Source organism: Aulonocara sp. 'chitande type north' Nkhata Bay, linkage group LG3, assembly GCF_057382095.1.
Source record: "Aulonocara sp. 'chitande type north' Nkhata Bay isolate Kocher_YH1m ecotype deep benthic linkage group LG3, A_spYH_male_GT1.1, whole genome shotgun sequence".
NCBI lineage: Eukaryota > Metazoa > Chordata > Actinopteri > Cichliformes > Cichlidae > Aulonocara > Aulonocara sp. 'chitande type north' Nkhata Bay.
The window spans coordinates 5,710,842-5,730,461 of record NC_141346.1 but is presented as its reverse complement, the minus strand read 5'-3'; the positions used below and the strand labels follow the sequence as shown (position 1 = coordinate 5,730,461).

General features: G+C 43.0%; 2 protein-coding genes across 3 annotated transcripts in view; one reads left to right on the top strand and one right to left on the bottom strand.

The window, feature by feature from the left end:
• The first annotated feature begins 444 nt into the window (after positions 1–444).
• On the top strand, positions 445–6,399 carry LOC147333648 (cytosolic sulfotransferase 3-like). Of its 2 annotated transcripts, none has more exons than XM_086269224.1 (8): positions 445–532; positions 2,604–2,742; positions 2,846–2,974; positions 3,336–3,436; positions 3,511–3,637; positions 3,729–3,826; positions 5,532–5,706; positions 5,801–6,399. In XM_086269224.1, exons 2-8 carry the CDS (start codon positions 2,604–2,606, stop codon positions 5,911–5,913), a joined length of 882 nt encoding a protein of 293 aa, XP_086125350.1. In that variant the 5' UTR covers positions 445–532; the 3' UTR covers positions 5,914–6,399. The 2 variants fall into 2 exon arrangements, with proteins under 2 accessions (XP_086125350.1, XP_086125340.1); XM_086269214.1 differs by lacking the exon at positions 445–532 and adding an exon at positions 574–718 and having other exon boundaries at positions 5,801–6,398.
• A 1,943-nt stretch (positions 6,400–8,342) lies between these two features.
• The window catches only part of LOC147333647 (uncharacterized), a 36,898-nt gene continuing 25,620 nt past the window's right edge, over positions 8,343–19,620 (bottom strand). Inside the window, exons 10-12 of the mRNA XM_086285818.1 lie at positions 19,259–19,585; positions 8,479–8,793; positions 8,343–8,404 (exon numbers count right to left, since the gene is read on the bottom strand). Coding sequence (XP_086141944.1) covers positions 8,343–8,404; positions 8,479–8,793; positions 19,259–19,585 — 704 coding nt within the window. The remainder of the gene's footprint in view (positions 8,405–8,478; positions 8,794–19,258; positions 19,586–19,620) is intronic.

Here is a 19,620-nt window from a genome sequence, read left to right as displayed (position 1 = left end):
AGCCACGGTCCAAATCCATCTGCCCATAATCCTCCAACCGTCACTTGTTAAAAAGACCCTTTGATACTTACAGTCCTCCACTTGGTGAATATCTCCACCAGTGGAAACATAAATGTTAAACTATTAAAACGATACTCTTAAAGTAAAGACAAAAAGGATTGGTGCCCTTTATTTATTCCAGTCACTTAATTAAGTCATTTAATCCATAAGAAGCAAAGAACACAAAGAACCAAACCGCTTATTTTGCCCGTTGGTCATTTTTGCTGGCAATTTTGAATAAAAGTCTTTAACCTGTATTCATGTTTGGCAGTCACAATCAGTATGACTGTAGGAGTGCAATGTAGTCTGTGCAGTCCAGCATATCACAATTACTAAATGGGGGAGGATCCTGTGGAGGACCCAGCAGCAGAGAAGCAGTTTAGAGTGAGAATTTGATCAAGGCGACAAGAGGCAGACCAACCGAGCGGTGGTGTATCAATCTCACAATTGGCAAACACGTGAGAAGACACACCTCCAGCCATTCAGCAGAAAGGTAAGCCATGCTCTCTATCTCTCTCTCACACACACAGGGAAAGGGAGGGAGGGACAGAGAGGCTGGGCACCAAAACTACAACACATATCAGGAAATGATGCAGTATTTTGCAGCGAACGTTAAGTGACAAAGAGACTTGTGGAAGATCCAGATCCAAGCCAAGTACAAGAAATACTACTCAGTACGGTGAGTGTGGAGTTCTTTAAACTATATTTATTAATGCAAATATGCTAAACTGTTAGATGTGGACGTTTAATAATGTGCTTCACTTTTCATTCGTCAACAGGAAGAATTATATTTTTCTGACTTCTGCTTTTAAGTTTAGTTTCACTGATAGACAACAAATGTTCAAGTCATTCAATTGAATAACAGTTCACTTCATATAGAAACATTTCAGAAAAAAGGAAGAGAGGCAGGACAAAAGCCAGAGTTTAGTAATTACTATTATTAAATGCAACAGTGTTGTATGAAATCAAGAATGACGTGTGAATGAAAAAGAAATGCTCGGTGCATCATGGGAAGCTCCTACCAGCCAGGGGAAGGTTTTAAATTAAGTTCTTTAAGATGTGATTTTAGATTTAACAGGGTGTGGCGACACGGCAGTGTGGTTTTTACCACTGGTGACTCACAACAAGAAGGTCATGAGTTTGACTCCACCATCTGGCCGTGTGTTGGGTGAACTGGTGATTCTAAATTGGCCGTAGTTGTAAATGTTTTTCTGCCTCTCTGTGTGAGCTCTGTGACAGACTAGCAGCCTGTCCAGGGCCTAACTGACCTCTTGCCCTATACTAGGATATGCTGCAGCCCAACTCTAACCCTGAATTGGATGAGTAGAGTAGCAGAGTGGATAGATGGGTGCACCAGTGTTGGGACTAACGCGTTATTAAGTAACGCATTACAGTAACTACGTTATTATTGTGGTAACGAGCACGGTAACTAGTTATTATGCCAAAATCAGGAACGCGTTAGTCGTTACTGGGATTTAGATAGGCTCGTTACTCGTTACTTCGTGTGGTGGCTATCGCGGAGCTTCCACAGATTCAGTAACATTAGCAAGTGGTGGAGGCCAGCAGGTGGATGAAGGAAAGGGAGGCAATAGGAGAGACCCGAAGCGGCCGCCGGTCCAAGTGTGAACTGAACTTCAGGTAAGAAGTTATGACCTGCAGTCTCACTGGGTCAGATATAAACCAAGTTTAGGTGGAGTTTATTTTCGTTATGCTGACTTTTTCCGTACTGCGTGCTAGGTAGCATGACGGAGTTTCTATACAGCTGGGTGGTGCTATGAAGTTAATGATGTTGAACTTTATTTTGTTCATAAGTTATTAGAGTTGCCAACCTTCCCGCACAAAGAAATACTTTTCTTTCTTATTCTCATTTAAAATGTCTCGCTTTTAAAAAATAATTATCTGAATCTTACAACAAACGATTGATAGATTGATGCATATATACCATCAGAACAGTGTACATCACTGTCACAACAGGGTTTGTTTTCATTCAAAGGCTTTATGATTTTTCCTATAATGGTGGGCCAGTCTCTAGTCAAAATGCCCGGGACAATTTTCTGTCCCAGTCCAGCCCTGTATGCAGCTCATCTGCAGTCTGGTGTTACCTACATCTTCCTATTCAGAAGGCAGAATTTCCGAGTTCTGAGTACAATCAAAGCACCACGACTGCAGTTTTTGTGTTGGATGTAAAAAGCACACATGACGCTGTGACGTAGGCTAGAATCATGGCAGCAGTCAATGACGGTCCAGGTGTGGGATTTCTCTCGTGGAAATATGCACATTATCTTTTCCTTTCTATTGGTAGGTGGCACAGTGCACTTGTGGCAAGTAAGCAAGCTAGAAGACTGGCAAAGTTATGGAAGAAACACATTAACAAGAGAATTCTGAGTAAAACCAAAGTTACTTTCCCTAGTAACTAGTTACTTTGAAAGTAACGAGTAACTTGAAGTAACTGAGTTACTTTTGAGAGAAGTAACTAGTAATGTAACTAAGTTACTATTTTAAAGTAACTTACCCAACACTGATGTGACTGATACTTGGATTTTACAAACAAGCAATTCTCACAGATGGCAGCACCACCTCGGCCAGAACTGTTCGACTTCCATGGAGTCCCCATGATCAACATTTTCACTGATGACTGGGACAACATTCAGAACTTCAAAGCGAGACCAGATGATATTCTTATTGCTACGTACCCTAAAGCAGGTAATGATGTGTAAGAGCTCTGCAGTATTTTTTCACGAAGAAAAATAGATCGACATATCTTGCTAACCAGTATCTATTGATATGTTTGTTTGTTTTATCTCAGGAACTACATGGGTCTCTTACATCTTAGCTCTTCTGTATTTTAGCGATATGGGTCCAGACCGTCAGACATCCATCCCTATTCATGAAAGAGTTCCCTTCCTGGAGTTCTGTGTACCTCCTATACCTTCAGGTTAAATCCTATTTTATGCTATCATATTACACCAAAACAAAAAGCTCAAAGTCAATTTCATTTTGGCTATATACTTAAACAAAAATATTAAAGGGCAGCCATTATACCAATTCCCAGAAACTGTTGTGAAACAGGTTCAACCTGTTTGATCTATTATTGGATGTTTCTGTTTCACATGCTTAAGAAGCAGCTGCTAAAATACCCCTTTATTCAGTGGCTTTCTAAGAGCCAGCAGTTTGTCAGTGTGTAAACATGTCAGGTTATTTAAAACATCTACATTTTTCAGGCCATTAGTATTATTGACATGTGATCTAAAAGAATCTTTTAATCAGTTGCAAACAAACCCTTTCTTATCATCCAGGCACAGACTTGGCAGAACAACTTCCCACCACTCCTCGTCTCATTAAAACCCACCTTCCTGTCCAGTTTGTACCAAAGTCTTTCTGGGAGCAGGACTGCAGGGTAAAAGTCATGAACTTATGCATATACATTAATGAAACCCACAGATTATAATTTAGTGTGGTGTCTTTCTGTAGATAATCTATGTGGCCCGTAATGCAAAGGACAATGCGGTGTCCTATTTTCACTTTGACCGGATGAACAGCCTTCAGCCAGAACCAGGAGACTGGAGCACCTTTCTACAGGGATTCATGGAGGGAAACAGTGAGTCCAGTGTAGTTTCAGGTTCCAGGAAAAACAATGTCATCTCATTTTGCATGTAAAAATTCCTCTGTGCATTGTTTTGTGGCTACAGGGGCTTTTGGATCGTGGTATGACCATGTGAATGGCTGGTGGGAAAAGAAGCAGACTTATTCAAATCTCCTCTACATGTTCTATGAAGATTTGATTGAGGTACTGTGGCTTGTGCTAATGTCTTTGCCATTGTCAGCTGAGCTCTTTAAAACTGTCTTGATTGTGACTGTAACAAACAAAGATCCACAGGAACATCTCATTTTTATCAGCCTATACATGGCTAAAGCTATAACGGTTAACTAAAAGATTTTCCTTCTTGGATGCAGGAAAAAAGAGAGCAGCTTTCCAGGGCCTGTCTCTGCAGATGATGAAGGAAATAGTGTCACACACAACATTTCTGTAAAGCCATGGCCAAAGGTTTTGCTGCTATTCAACAAAAAAAAACAACATTTGCCTTAAATTACAATTAATTCCGACTAGGTGCCCAGATATACCCAGTTTTAAATGGGTATTTTACTTTTCTTTTTTTTTAAAAAGCAGCGTGCTGTGCAAGTGATAAAGATGTCTTTGAGTATGCTTATACTATACTCTATAATCAGGTTGTTTGCATGGAACAAAAGAACAAGTATCAGTAAATGCCCGAAATATCAAAATTACAGCTTTTCTTTGAGTGGAGACTGAACATGTGCATGGAAACATGGTAAGCGTCAAACTGATAAAAGCTGAAGAAAAGAAAAATCTGTTTGACCGATCACTACATCAGTCTTTGTCATGTGTTGTTCTAAGTAGCTTTCTAGACCTAAATGCAGACTTGTGACACAATTACAGTGCGAAAAGCAAACCTTTATTATCAGGACCATGACCATATTTCTCAAGTAACTTTTTTGAAAAATGCAAGTAAGCTTATTTTCCCCAAGACACTAATGCTGTCGCTTAACTCAGAATACTAGTTTACACAGGGCAGATATCATATACATATACAGATGTCATATGCTGTAAATAGGAATGGGCAGTGGTAAGAGTTTAGTGATTTAATTCCATTATGGACACCACATATCGATTTGATTCGTTATCGACTCTCACTGGCTCCCCTTTAAGAGTCACCACCATTTCTAAGCAGCACAGCAAAGAGATCACATTCATGCAAATTAAATACATGCTGAGTGATCAAATGTTTGAACATGGTTGAGGTATCTCGCCTCTTTGTTGTGATCTTTGTGGTCATTGGTGCCCATATCACACAGAACTCTTTTCTTTAAATGAATGCAGCACCTTACTTATTTCCTCCCAGCACAAAGACATTTGTTATACTACACGTTACTCCTTTTACTTTGTAAAGGCTCCACACACCAACACACTCCCCTATACTAATGAGGACACATGGGATCTTTCTCTTAGTGTTTAGGTATGAACACAAATGAAAGGACAAAACAGGATAAAAAGACTTAAAAGTGCAATAAATGTGTTATAAAAATAAAAGCAATGGCCAAAGCCACGCTGTTGATTATGCCACTATTTTTCTCTTCAGTCAAACAAACTGAAATCAGCTGATTGTAGTGAGAGAACTGATTAACGGGATTAATAGCCAGGCAGACTAACAATTCCAAGTAACCGGACTCCTGAGAGCTCTACATTCCCATCTATAATTATAAATCAGTTACTGTACCAGATTTTATTTCATTTGTACTTTGAGCACCAATGAAATTTAATTCCATTGTAATTGGGAGAAGTTGGACATTTTTAAATATCTCCAAAAGGCCTAACAACACCAGATCAATCTAGACAGATAAGAGAGGATAAATTTGATTTTGGATTGAAATGTTCCTTTAAAGGTGATAATTATTTTCAATATTTATGTGAACAGGACTCGGGACGAGAAATAGAGCGACTGTGTTCCTTCCTTGGTTTGTCTCCTTCTGCTGAGGAGAAGGAAAGAGTCCGAGTCAGTGTGACCTTTGATAATATGAAACAGAACAACATGACCAACTACAGCACAATTCCTCTGTTGAACCAGACCGTGTCTCCGTTCATGAGAAAAGGTAAAGTCAATGCTCAGCATCACTTTTTTTCAGTACCAATATTTTCTCCATATATAATTAGGTTGATTGGTTACTCTGAACATTTTGTCTCCAGGGAAAGTTGGTGACTGGAAGAACCACTTCACTGTGTTGCAGAATGAACAGTTTGATGAGGACTACAAGCGCAAAATGAAGAATCCTGCTCTCAAGTTTCGTTTTGAAATTTAGATGCCCAGCGTGACTCGATGGAGCTGTGAAGTGATGAGAACGTTAACATAACATTTCAAGATTCATCTGCACCTCTTATGTAAAATTACAAAGAAACAAAACTTAGAGTAATGTACTGTCAAAATGATGCGTCTGCTAAGACTGACTTTGAATCTTTGACTTTACCATTTGTTTTTTGATTGATGTTGGTAATATGTCTTTAATGTTATGCCAGTCAATAACTCTATTTAATCTATTGTGCAACAAAATAATATAAACATAGACTATTCACCTTTTTTTCTCATCTTTAGCAGTGATGTTGAATGGATTGACTTAACCTGGCCGTCTCCCTAGTTTAGTTTTTGAATTGAGAGGTACAGTTTCGGGTGATTTTAAAAAGAGCTGTGCTTAAAGTTTTATAAACATGTTTGTTGTCTCATTCTGAGGGACTATTGGTTCTAAAAGAAAGTGTGGAGCATTATTAAAATCACTACACATGATTCCACCACCACCAACCTGAGTAGTCTTAGTGAAGACACTGGCTACCACCAGGAAACCGTACAGATGACATCAGGCCAGGGTTAAGATCACTAACATAATATCTAAACCAAAAACATGAAAAAGTAGTAACAGTTAAACAGTAGCAGATAATAATCAGCATATGACAAACACATGAATCCCCACAGTTCAGCTGCAGGTTAGGATTCCTGAGGAAGATCTCTAAAGAAAACATCCAGACCCCCAAGGTATCAGTTCAACTCAGCTGCAGTGACTCATCTAGGTGACAGTACAATTACTGCGTATCATCAGACATGGTAAAGGTCCGCCACACCTGGTGCACAGCCTTTTGTTACCTGAGCACCTCCCACTAATACACCCACTGTTCTCAGTACTACTGATACTCCTGGGGACATGGGAAGTCCCAGACACTACATATTAATAATAAAACATTTCGTATTTAATAATAATACCCACTGTTAGTCCCACGGTGGTGGTGATCATGATAGTCGATACACACTGACAACAGTGATGTGCGTTACGCTATCAATGCTTTACTACTCAAATGGCCGGGGTTGCACCACCTATCATTCACATATTGTATAAAGCATCACCTTTATTTTTCCCACAGGCATCCATGTCCCTGTCAGCACTCATCATGATAAAAACCAGCAGCTCCTCTGCAGCTATCTAACACGGGATGATGGGCTCTGACAGGATAGTTAATGAACATTTTGCTTTTTGCTTTGTGCACCATTTATTATTTTCATTTATTAAACAGTTCATATTTGCTCCCTTTCACATTTGTGCTTTGCCCAATAACATCATGGCAATCACTCCCCTCTGAGCTGCAAAGACTTAAAACAAATAACGGGAAATGAGATGTACAGAAGGTAAGGTTACAGGGAAATACTCAAAAACATTTGGTGTATTGTGTCTATATTGCTGGTAGGCCTACAGTGTATAGGTGATGCTGTTGCACTCTTTTATACACCAAACATATGTTGCTCGTTTATGAAAACTCATTCTTTAGTCTTAAAACTAACGTTTGCTCTATTTCTATTTTGTTTGCAAAACAACATTTGTGATGAAGAGGGGTGGATCTGACTGAAACTGCTCACTCATTGCATAGAGATGTGTGACTGCAAACTTCTTAGCCAATGAACGAGGGGAAAATATGACAGATAATCCTGCTCCTGAAACGTAGTGTAAGCTTCTACAGACTGGAAGGCTTTGCAGTCACAGCTATCGATATCTGTTGGCCTTACGTTACAATGCAAGTTCATGGCACTTCCATGTTGGCTTATTTTTTTCTAACCAGGAAGATATAAAAACTGAACAATTTATTTCCCACCTCGGCCTTAATTTCTGCACAGCCAGTACGCCCCATCTTCCACTCGCCTACACAATTCTACAAAGTTCTAGATCGGGAGTCAAGTAAAAGTAAAGGCAATTTACTATTAGAAAACGGGGAAAAGCTCTGTTTTAGTACTTTACCCATTTTTAAACACACAGACACACAAGACAATCGAAAGAAACAAAGACAAATCCAAACGATCCATCATCCTGAGTCAAAGTGATCACAGGTCTGCTTTGTTGGAGATGAGCCTTCAAAGTGGAACATGTGGACTGTTCCTTTATTACTACCACTGAAGGCCACGCCCCTTTGGTCATGTGATCATGTGGTTTGTAGGAACGCTCCTCTTCCTCAGAGGATCCACCTGTGCTTCCTCTCCTCTCTCCTCCACCTGTTACAGTGAGGGAACGTCCTCCATGATGGAGGAGCTGCTGGAAAGTGCTGAGAGTTTCCTCCAGAGTGAGACCTCTGTCACAGTTCAGAGGATCTACGGCAGCAGAGACCTTCATGGACACTAAAAGTCTCAAACACACAACAACAACATCACACTGACTCCACTCTGACATCACTGATCAATAATCAAAGAACACACAGATCAAACTGATTGAACAGCCATCAGAGGAGTCCTGATGTCCCCTGTTTGATCCTGGACCTGAACTGTAGAGAAGACACAAGACAGTCAGACACACACACGCGCACACATATACACACACAGAAATAATCAAACAAACCTTTGAGCTGTACTGTTTTATATCGTATCCGTCCGTTCTTTGAGACTTCACAGATGTATCTCCCACTGTCTCCATCTGTGGGCTGTTTCAGGGTCAGACTGAGGTCTCCAGTTTTCAGCAGGTCTTCATTCATCTTTGTTCGGCCTCTGTAATCCTTGTTCTGTTTTGTTGGACGGTCAGAGCCGTTCTGATACACGTGGACCTTATTGTTTGAACTGTCTCTCCACTCCACTTCAGCATCTTCAGGAAGGTTTTCTGTGGTGTTGAAGGGCAGCTGGACAGACTCCGCCCCCTCCTCCACCTCCACCTGACAGACTGAGAGGACAACAAACACAACATGAGCTGTACAGAGTGTGATTGGTGTTCAGAGCAGCATCATGTGACTCTTGTTCTGCACTAAATTCAACCGCTCTTCCCGTGACAAGTCGCTTAAAGGATACCAACAGTATGTTACATGCAGCACACATCAGGGGAAGACTCTGGATAAAAGCTATGGCTCTGTACCAGATGCACTTAAAGCCCTACCCCTCCCTCCTCTCTCTCAGCAGACCACCACACCATCCTGCTGGCCCCTGCTTACACCCCAGTCATCAAGAGGATTAAAAAGGTCATCAACATCTAGCAGTGGACAGAGGAAAGTATCCTCACCCTACAAGGATGTTTCAGAGCCACTGACTGGGACAGCCTTCTTTCTCCCTCTGATGACATCGACGAACAAGTCAACAGTGACATCATACATCTCCTTCTGTGTTGACAACATTATCTCCTCAAAAACAGTCTCCATCTACCCCAACAACAAATCCTGGATCACCAAGGAACTCAAGGAAATCCTTAATAAAAAAAAGAGGATTTTCTTTACCAGCTCTGCACTGGACAAAAAGGAGATCAACAGGGAGGGCAAGAGGGCCATAAAAACTGCTAAACTGGAGTATAAAAACACAGTTGAAAAAAATTCACCACAGGTGATCGCCACTCAGCCTGGCAGGGCCTCAAAACCATGGCCTCTGTGAATACTGTTCACCACCCCCAGAACCATCCAGGTGGAGGGCAGCAACCGCTCCTCCCTCCCTGACGACCTCAACACTTTCTACACCAGGTGTGAGACGGACAACATGGCCCAGCTTGAGGAGTCCAGATCCTCACTCGAACCTGGCAGCTCTGCACTCACCTTCAGGACTGAGGACGTGGTGAGAGCCCTCAGGAGGACCAGGGAGAGGAGCTCACCCGGCCCTGACAACATCAGCAGTCGAGTTCTGAGGCACTGTGCAGGGCAACTAGGAAGTGTGTTCCAGACTCCATTTCAACGCTCAGTTGACAGTCACACCGTCCCCAGCTGTGGAAACACTCCACAGTCACCCCCATCCCCAAAAGAAACAACCCAAAGTCTCTGAATGATCTTCGTCCTGTGGCCCTCAGCTCTCTGGTGATGAAGACCATGGAGAAGATCATAAAACAGCACATCGTAAGAGCAACTGACCCCTGATGGACCCACTCCAGTTAGCTTATCGTGCACGCAGAGGTGTCAATGATGCAAAAATCTTCCTCTTGAACTCCATCTACAAACATCTGGAACTCCCTGACTCCTCTGATTTCTCATCAGCGTTCAACACTCTGCAGCCTCAGATCCTGGCCACTAATCTTTCCTCCCGATTTCACCTGGATGATCAGCTAATCTTGTGGATATTGGACTATTTGACGAACAGGACTCAGAAAGTTCGGGTGAACCATTCTCTTTCCGGTCTCAGTTCCACTTCCACTGTCTCCCCCCAGGGCTGTGTGCTCCCCCCCTGCTCTTCATCCTCTACACCAGTGGTTCCCAAACTTTTTTTGCTAGGCCCCCCTTTGTTTAACAAGAAAAATCTTGCGCCCCCCACATGCGCACAAACACATCCTCCAACTATACACACTCATATTTTGTTTTCAAACTCCATCGCGGTTTATTTCACACCTCAAACATTCAGTAAACAATTAAGCAAATACAAGTAATCTGCAATAAATTACAGGTAGTAATAAAATAAACTACTAACTCTTTTACACTATGTCCACACCTACACGGTATTTTTGAAAACGCAGCTGTTTCTATGCGTTTGGACCTTTCGTCCACACGTAAATGGCGTATCGAATCACCGAAAACTGAAAAGATTTTTTAAAGCTTCTTTTTTGCGTTTACGTGTGGACGAGGAATACAGAGTTCGTCACGCAATGTCAAAGGTATGTGCCTTCTTCACGTCACGCTGTGCGCCACGTTATTGTTTACATGAGATGAATTGCAGAATGGCAGATAGAGGCGAAATACTGTTACTGTTGTATAGGAATTTCTTTTATTTATATATTAATCCCATTATTTTACCGTATAATGCCTTGGTGCCACTGGATTTTAACATGTCTCACACTCATACAGTAAGACAAATGGTGGGGGTCTAGTAAGGAAGTTGGGGGACAGCTCCACATGAAGAGTCTTTTGTCTCTTCGAGGACTCTGGGAGGTAGCAAGGGAGTGTGAAACAGCTGTGTACTACCTTTTGTTCCTGGAGAAGGTATTTAACTGAGAGCCATGCTAGGCTCAGAGAGACTCTGCTGACCGTCTGCAATGCGATCATGCAGGGGCTCCACAAGCTTGGTTTTTCTGTTCTTTGTGTTTTGATTAAAGAATGTTTGCTACCGCTCACCGCTCGTCTGCAGGCTTTATTTAAATGGAAAACTTCCACAACACTGTAAATCTGACTATCTTCAGGTTTTACAGGCTTACATATAGAGATTGACAGACCACGTGACTTTCGCGCATTGCATGCCGGGAACTCGTGGCAAAACAATCCAAGTACCGCATCAAATGCAAGCATTTGCAGCACTGCAAAACGTTCATTCTTCGGTTCCAATAAATTCTTGCTTATTCTTTGCCCCCCAAAAAGGTATGTACAAAACGAAGGAGAACAATGCCGGTCCGTACAAAGACAGACTTGATGAAAAGTCAAAGAAAAGATACGAGGAAAGGGTCAGACCCTTACGAGCACACAGAGTGGACAAAAGACATTAGCGTGCTGCCCAACTTTCACCACGCTCAGATTTATAATTATACGCTTCTTGGAGTGAGTGCATACACTCATGAAGTTTAGTAACTTCAGGTCACTGCAACAAGCCCAGGTACAGTTTACCGACGGATGGGTACAGGACCTTGAAATGCACCGTGTAGAAAGTAAAGACCATCGTACATATCATAAGTTTACCAGTCTCACAAATCGTGGTCATAAATACACATTCGTTAACCGTTTATTAATAGGACCTTTAAGCTCAACGGTAATTAATTAGTAGTGGAAATAATTTCTGGTAGCATTACAGAAATGTAGCAGTGACAATAATATTGTATGCTGTAATCGTACTGGGCAATTGAAGATACAAAAAAACTGTTTTACCCTGTGAATAAAAGTATATGTTTTTGTCAATGTACCATAATAACAGAAGCGAAACGCAATATTGTGTCAGGACAATTCACTATTTATGCACAATAAACAAAGGAGCATAGCGCGACAATTTCAGTGCCAGACTTGCTTGTAACCTATATCACCAATTATGTTAAGAAAAATGACGTATTTGTAATGATAGTTGCTATTGTTGAAGCTACCCTCAGGGGGCGCTCTGTAATCAATAAGATATACAGTATAGAAGAAGAAGTGATTGTTGAAGTAAGAACAATAAACAGCTAGCTGAAGCTAGCACCAGGAACAATTCTTGATGTTTTATTCATAGAGGAATAAGAACATTACATGGTACCAGGAGACGGGTTAAGAATAAGAAGCAACGCGACAAGATGGATGCAATAAAACCGCCAAGTCCGTTGAAACTGACTGGAAACGTGGATGCAAGTTGGAGGACTTTCAAACAGCAGTTCAAACTGTATATTGCAGCTGTCGGAGTGGATCGACGGGCAGATGAAAGGAAAATAGCCATGCTGCTCACCATCGCCAGCACAGAAGCAATAGAGGTCTTCAACACTTTTGTGTTTGCTCAGCCCGAGGACAAAGATAACTTTGATGAAGTCATGAAGAAATTTGACGAGCACTGTCTGTCAAAGAAAAATGAAACATACGAAAGATACGTCTTTCGCTCACGCTTACAGCATCAGGGTGAGTCATTTGATACTTTTCTCACAGACCTCAAGATCAAAGCTCAGTCCTGCAATTTTGGTGATCTCAGAGACTCTATGATACGAGATCAAATAGTGTTTGGAACTAATGAGAAGAAGCTCCGAGAGAAACTGTTGAGAGAAACAGAATTAACGCTGGAAAGTGCTATAAAGATAAGTCAAGCCAGTGAGCTAGCACGACAACATGTACTGACGTTTAGAGAGCCTGTTCAAGGAGCAGCGCAACAAGAAAATGAGGCAGTGAACGCAGTGTCGATTAAAAGAAAGCCATGGAGTAAATTCAAAAACAACGACAACAAAAACAAAACGTGTGACAATGAAATGTTCACTTGCAAGAGATGTGGAGAGAAACACAGACCAAAACAATGTCCCGCATATGGAAAAAAAAATGTGCAAAATGTAAAGGACAAAACCATTATGCAAAAATGTGTCTCTCCAAAAACAAGGGACAAAAAGTACACACTGTGCAGGAAGACACAGATGACAGTGATGATCTAAGTGAAACATTTTTCATTAAGATGGTGTCACATGAAGAAGATGTCAATGCACAGTCTTCAAGACATAACACTGGCCAAAGTGTTAGTTCAGTCACAGATGATAAATGGACTGCTCCACTGTTAGTCAATGGGACATTGGTAACATTTAAAATTGACACAGGGGCCAAAGCTAACTTGATCAACGAGAAGGATTTCAAGGCACTGACTGAGAAGCCTAGAAGATTTACAGAGAAAGTCACGCCGCTGAGGGCCTACAATAACCAGCCAATACAAACAAAAGGAGGATGCAGACTTAAAGTGACAGCAAAAGGCAAACAGCATAACATTTTGTTCACCATCGTGCCTGATGGACATGAGTCACTTTTAGGAGATAAAACATCTGAGGATTTGGGACTAGTAAAGAGGATCTATCAGATTAATACTGACACCATGAAAGAAGCCAAACAAGGCAAAAGACCAAAGGCACCAAGGGCATGAAGGAAGTTCAGACATTATCAGTAAATTTCCTTCAGTCTTCAAAGGACATGGAACATTGCCTTACACCTACAAAATCCAGCTCAAGGTTGATGCCGTGCCTGTGGTGCATGCCCCAAGGAGAGTGCCTGCTCCATTACGGACAAGTTTGAAAAAACAGCTTGAAAGAATGACTCAAATGGGTGTCATTGAACGAGTGGAAGAGCCCACAGACTGGGTGAACTCTATCACTTGTGTCAAGAAAAAGAATACAGGTGCCTTAAGAGTCTGCCTTAATCCCAAAGATCTAAATGAAAACATTAAAAGAGAGCATTATCAGATCCCTAAGAGAGAGGAAATAATGAGTGAAATGGCAGGAGCTAAGTTTTTTAGCAAACTGGATGCATCACATGGATTTTGGCAGCTGAGGCTAGACCCAGAAAGCAGCAGGTACACTACCTTTAACACGCCATTTGGGTGTTACTGTTTCTTGAGGCTCCCATTTGGAATTAAATCAGCACCAGAGATCTTCCACAGGGCAATGGAGTCCCTGATCGAAGGGCTGGAAGGCACCAGAGTCTACATAGATGACCTCGTAGTCTGGGGAAATATAAGGCAACAACATGATGAAAGGCTGGAGAAACTTTTGTGGAGAGTTAACAAGAATGGACTTAAACTGAATAGAGACAAGTGCCTCTTTGGTGTTTCAGAGATGACCTTCCTGGGAGATAAGGTTACAAGTGAAGGCGTGGAACCTGATCAGTCAAAGGTACAAGCCATATTGGATATGCCAGCACCCACTGACAAAAAAGGTGTCTTGCGAGCAATGGGGATGATCAACTTTCTGGGTAAGTTCATTCCTAATCTTACCTCCAAGACAGCATGCCTAAGGGAGCTGCTACAGCACAACACAGTGTTCGAGTGGACGGCCCGGCATGAGAAAGAATGGAAAAAATTGAAGGAAACTGTAACTACAGAGCCGGTCTTGACATTCTTTGATCCATCAAAGCCAACAAAAATTTCAACAGATGCCTCAAAAGATGGCTTGGGAGCAGTTCTGCTCCAAAGGAACAAAGACAAGTGGCAACCTGTAGCATATGCGTCCAGATCTATGACAGAAACTGAACAACGCTATGCTCAAATTGAAAAAGAGACTTTGGGCTTAGTGTTTGGGTGTGGAAAATTACACAGCTATGTATATGGATTACCGACCTTTACAGCAGAGACTGATCACAAACCTCTCATCTCGATCAGAAAAAAGAACCTCAACGACATGTCACCCAGAATTCAGCGCATGATGATGGTGTTGCAGCGCTATGATTTTGAGCTGATCTACACGCCTGGGAAATATATCGTACTCGCGGATGCTTTATCCCGAGCGCCAGCACCAAGTGGTGACAGGTTAGTCAGCACTACAGCCGAGGAGGCTGAAACACATGTAAACATGGTAATTGCCTCACTCCCAGCATCAGATGTCATGTTGCAGCAAATTGTGCAGGAGACGACAAAAGATCCAGTGCTGCAGAAAGTATCCCACCTCATACAGAATGGGTGGTCAAAAGGAGTCTGTCCAGGGTTCTACTCTGTGCGAGCTGATTCATGCATGGCTAATGGGCTGGTGCTGAGACAAAACCAGATTGTCATTCCTCAATCCATGCGGAAGGACATGCTTCAGCATATCCATGAAGGACATCTTGGAGTGGAGAAATGTAAAAGGAGAGCGAGAGAAGCAGTTTACTGGCCAGGCATCAACAGGGATATTGAGGAGATGATACAGAAATGTGAAACATGTCTCAAACATCACTACAAACAAACAAAAGAGCCAATGCTGGCAGCAGATCTACCCACTGCACCATGGCAAAAGGTAGGCACGGATTTATTTCATCTGGATGGCAAGGACTATGTTTTGGTGATTGACTACTATTCTAATTATCCAGAAGTGGCACAGCTTTCCAGTACATCAGCACAGTCAGTCATCACACACATGAAGGGTTTTTTTGCCAGACATGGAATTCCACAGTGTGTCATCAGCGACAATGGTCCACAATATGACTGTAGGGAATTTAGTGACTTTGCAAAACAATATGGATTTCAACATATCACCTCTAGTCCCTTATATCCCCAAGCGAATGGACAGGCAGAAAAAGGAGTCCAAATAGTAAAGAGATTGTTAAAAAAAGCAAGAGACAGTAAGACCGACCCTTACCTGGCTCTGCTAAGCTACAGAGCTTCATCACTGGAGTGTGGGGCATCACCTGCTGAGCTACTCATGCATCGCAAGCTCCGCACCACACTTCCACACATTTCCAAGGAAAATGACAATGCACATGACAACAAGCTGACCGACAAAAGAATGAAACTCAAGCACAGACAGAAAAGGAACTACGACAAAACTGCAAGGCGTCTGGAACCGCTTCAGGAAAGAGATGTTGTGAGGATTGCAGGTCCAGATTTCTGGGACAAAAAAGCAACAGTTCTCAGCGAAGTAGGGCCCAGATCGTTTGCTGTTCAGACAGAGAATGGACAAGTGTTAAGAAGAAACCGGAGAAGTCTGTTAAAGAGTTTTTCCTTCCCACTGTCGCCAAAGTGCTTGCTCATAGGGGGTCATATGATTGTTGGGTTTTTCTTCTGTATCTACTGTACAATATAAAGCGCCTTGAGGCGACTTTTGTTGTGATTTGGCGCTATATAAATAAAATTGAACTGAACTTTTATTCCGTGATTTAAACCGGAGGAACAAATCATGGCAGGATCAGCCTGATATTATTTGTATACCACTGTAACTTAACTGTATAAAGAGCAAACATCTTCAAAATGTCAGGAGTAGTTAGTCATTACAACAAGTGTTTGTGAACTAAAAATCAAGAATGTGGGATCCTGTTTGTCCGTTATTTGGAGAGCCCAGCGTGTGCTCCTGACGCAGGGAAAACCAATCCTGCAGGGAGACCTACCTCGGCACTTGTGCAGGTGAAGCCAAAGGGAAGATATGCTTCATCATATTTTCTAGTGTTTGGCTTGGAAGGAAGTTGGTTTGGAAACACATTCAGCGATGCTTCATCTCCTGCTTTGCGTTTGTGTGGGCACCCCGTCAAAAACCTGTTCATTCATACTGCCGTTTTGACGAGCCATCAGGCAGCCTTCACACCTCCAACGGCCCCAACAATAGAGGCACTTTGGACACTCATTCCCCCACCTCTCCCCCCTCCATAGAGCCATCACCACCTTCAAACACTTCACCTACAACACCCCCTCCTCACCCCACACAAAAGAGGATTCCACACCACCTCCTCCCACCACAACTCTTCATATTCATGAAGCAGATGTGAGGAAGCAGTTTAGGAGTCTGAATGCTCGGAAAGCTCCCGGCCCAGACGGCGTGTCTCCTGCCACCCTCAGACACTGTGCAAACGAGCTGGCCCCAGTGTTTTCTGGCATTTTCAACTCCTCACTGCAGGCATGTCATGTGCCTGCCTGCTTCAAGTCCTCTACCATAATCCCTGTCCCCAAGAAACCTAGGATCACTGGACTAAATGACTACAGACCCGTGGCTCTGACATCTGTGGTCATGAAGTCATTTGAGCGCCTAGTTCTCTCCCATCTCAAGACCCTCACGGCCCCCCTCCTGGACCCCCTGCAGTTTGCATATAGAGCCAACAGGTCTGTAGACGACGCCATCAACATGGCCCTACACTTCATCCTGCAGCATCTGGACTCCCCAGGAACCTACGCCAGGATCCTGTTTGTGGACTTCAGCTCTGCCTTCAACACCATCCTTCCAGACCATCTCCGAGGCAAGCTTTCCCAGATGAATGTGCCTGATCCCATCTGCCGGTGGATCACTGACTTCCTGACGGACAGGAAGCAGCATGTGAGGCTGGGAAAGAATGTCTCGGACTCCCGGACCATCAGCACCGGCTCCCCTCAGGGCTGTGTTCTTTCTCCTCTGCTCTTCTCCCTGTACACCAACTGCTGCACCTCCACCCACCAGTCTGTCAAGCTAATCAAGTTCGCAGATGACACCACCGTTATTGGACTCATCTCGGATGGGGATGAGTCTGCCTACAGGAGGGAGGTTGAACGTCTGGTGTCCTGGTGCAGCCACAACAACCTGGTGCTGAATGCCCAGAAGACAGTGGAGATTATTGTGGACTTCAGGAAGCACACAGCCCCACTCCCCCCCATCATCCTGACTGACACCCCCATCACCTCTGTGGACTCATTCCGCTTCCTGGGTACCACCATCACCCAGGACCTGAAGTGGGAGCCCACCATCACCTCCATCATCAAGAAAGCCCAGCAGAGGATGTACTTCCTGAGGCAGCTGAAGAAATTCAACCTGCCAACACGGACGATGATGCAATTCTACACTGCAATCATCGAGTCCATCCTCACCTCCTCCATCACCGTGTGGTACGCTGGAGCCACTATCAGGGACAAACAGAGACTGCAGCGTGTTGTGCGCTCCGCTGAGAAGGTGATTGGCTGCAGACTCCCATCTCTGCAGGACCTGTACACCTCCAGGACACTGGGGCGTGCAGCTCAGATCTCAGCTGACCCTTCTCACCCTGGACACAGTCTGTTTGACCTGCTCCCCTCAGGCAGGAGGCTCCGGTCCATTCGCACCAGAACCTCTCGCCATAAGAACAGTTTCTTCCCCTCTGCTGTCGGACACATGAACAATAACCACATGACTGTCCCCGCCACTAACACATGACCCTACGCTGTGTCACTGCATCATTCCATGTTTGGCACTGATCACCACCTGCACTCATGCACATATCTTTCTACGTAGCACTTTTAATTCTTATCCCTACTTTTATTTTTTATGTCTATTTAAGTGCTATTTATGACACTATGTTTGCACTGAAGCACCGCAGCAATTTCCTAATGTTGTAAACCTGCTCAACATTTGGCAATGAACACCTTTCTGATTCTGATTCTGATTATGCTAGCAGTGTCCAAGCGTTCTTTTTTTTCCTTTTCACACTGCATCCCCCCCGCAATGGCTCTTCGCCCCCCCTAGGGGGTGGGCCCCACACTTTAGGAAGCTCTGCTCTGCACTGATGACTGCAGATCCACACAGCCCAACTGTCACCTGGGCTAAGTCTTTTCTCCAGCGGCCTCAGCTTCTTCCTCTTTCCCCTGTCTTCTTCTGCAGACGCTCCTCTGTAGCTTCAAGTTGTTTCTCTTTACAAGGAGAGCTACAAACCTTTGCATCCAGCCACAAACACCCCATGGGCTCCTCTGGATCATCACACGCAGCATTTTCACAATAAAAGCCTGATATTTATGGCTGCTCAACCCTGACATGTGACAACATCCAAATGACTGGATCAAAGTGTTTGAATGATCTCAGCAGCTTTAAAACTATTGATATTTATACATTTACACTGATTTGGACTAAACTAACAAAACTATTGATTTGATCCAAACTCAAATCATGCCAGAGGATTTTATTTTGAAGTTAGGATCATTTCAACTACATTTGTAATGGTTTTCTTAGTCTGTTCATTTAAAAACACAGTTGCACCGCCTGGCATTTTTGGATTATTCATTAAAACATCAAAGAATTTATATCCTTTAAATACTTTAAATAAACTAGATTATAGAAAATAGATTCAAACTAAAAGCTTTTAGAGAATAAACTCCTACATGACCTCTGACATTTGACCCGTGTCTACACCACTGACCTCTGACTTTCAGCTTCACTTGTTTCTTCAGCAGGATGTTTCCCTCCCTGCTGTAGACGGTGCAGGTGTAGGTGTGGTTGTCACCATCTGTGGGGTGTTTCAGGGTCAGACTGAGGTCTCCAGTTTTCAGCAGGTCTTCATTCCTCTTTGTTCGGCTTCTGTAAAACGGGTTCTGTTTTGTTGGACGGTCAGAGCCGTATTCATATACGTGGACCTTCTTGTTTGAACTGTCTCTCCACTCCACTTCAGCATCTTCAGGCAGGTTTTTTGTGGTTTTGAAGGGCAGCTGGACAGACTCCGCCCCCTCCTCCACCTCCACCTGACACACTGAGAGGACAACAAACACAACATGAGCTGTACAA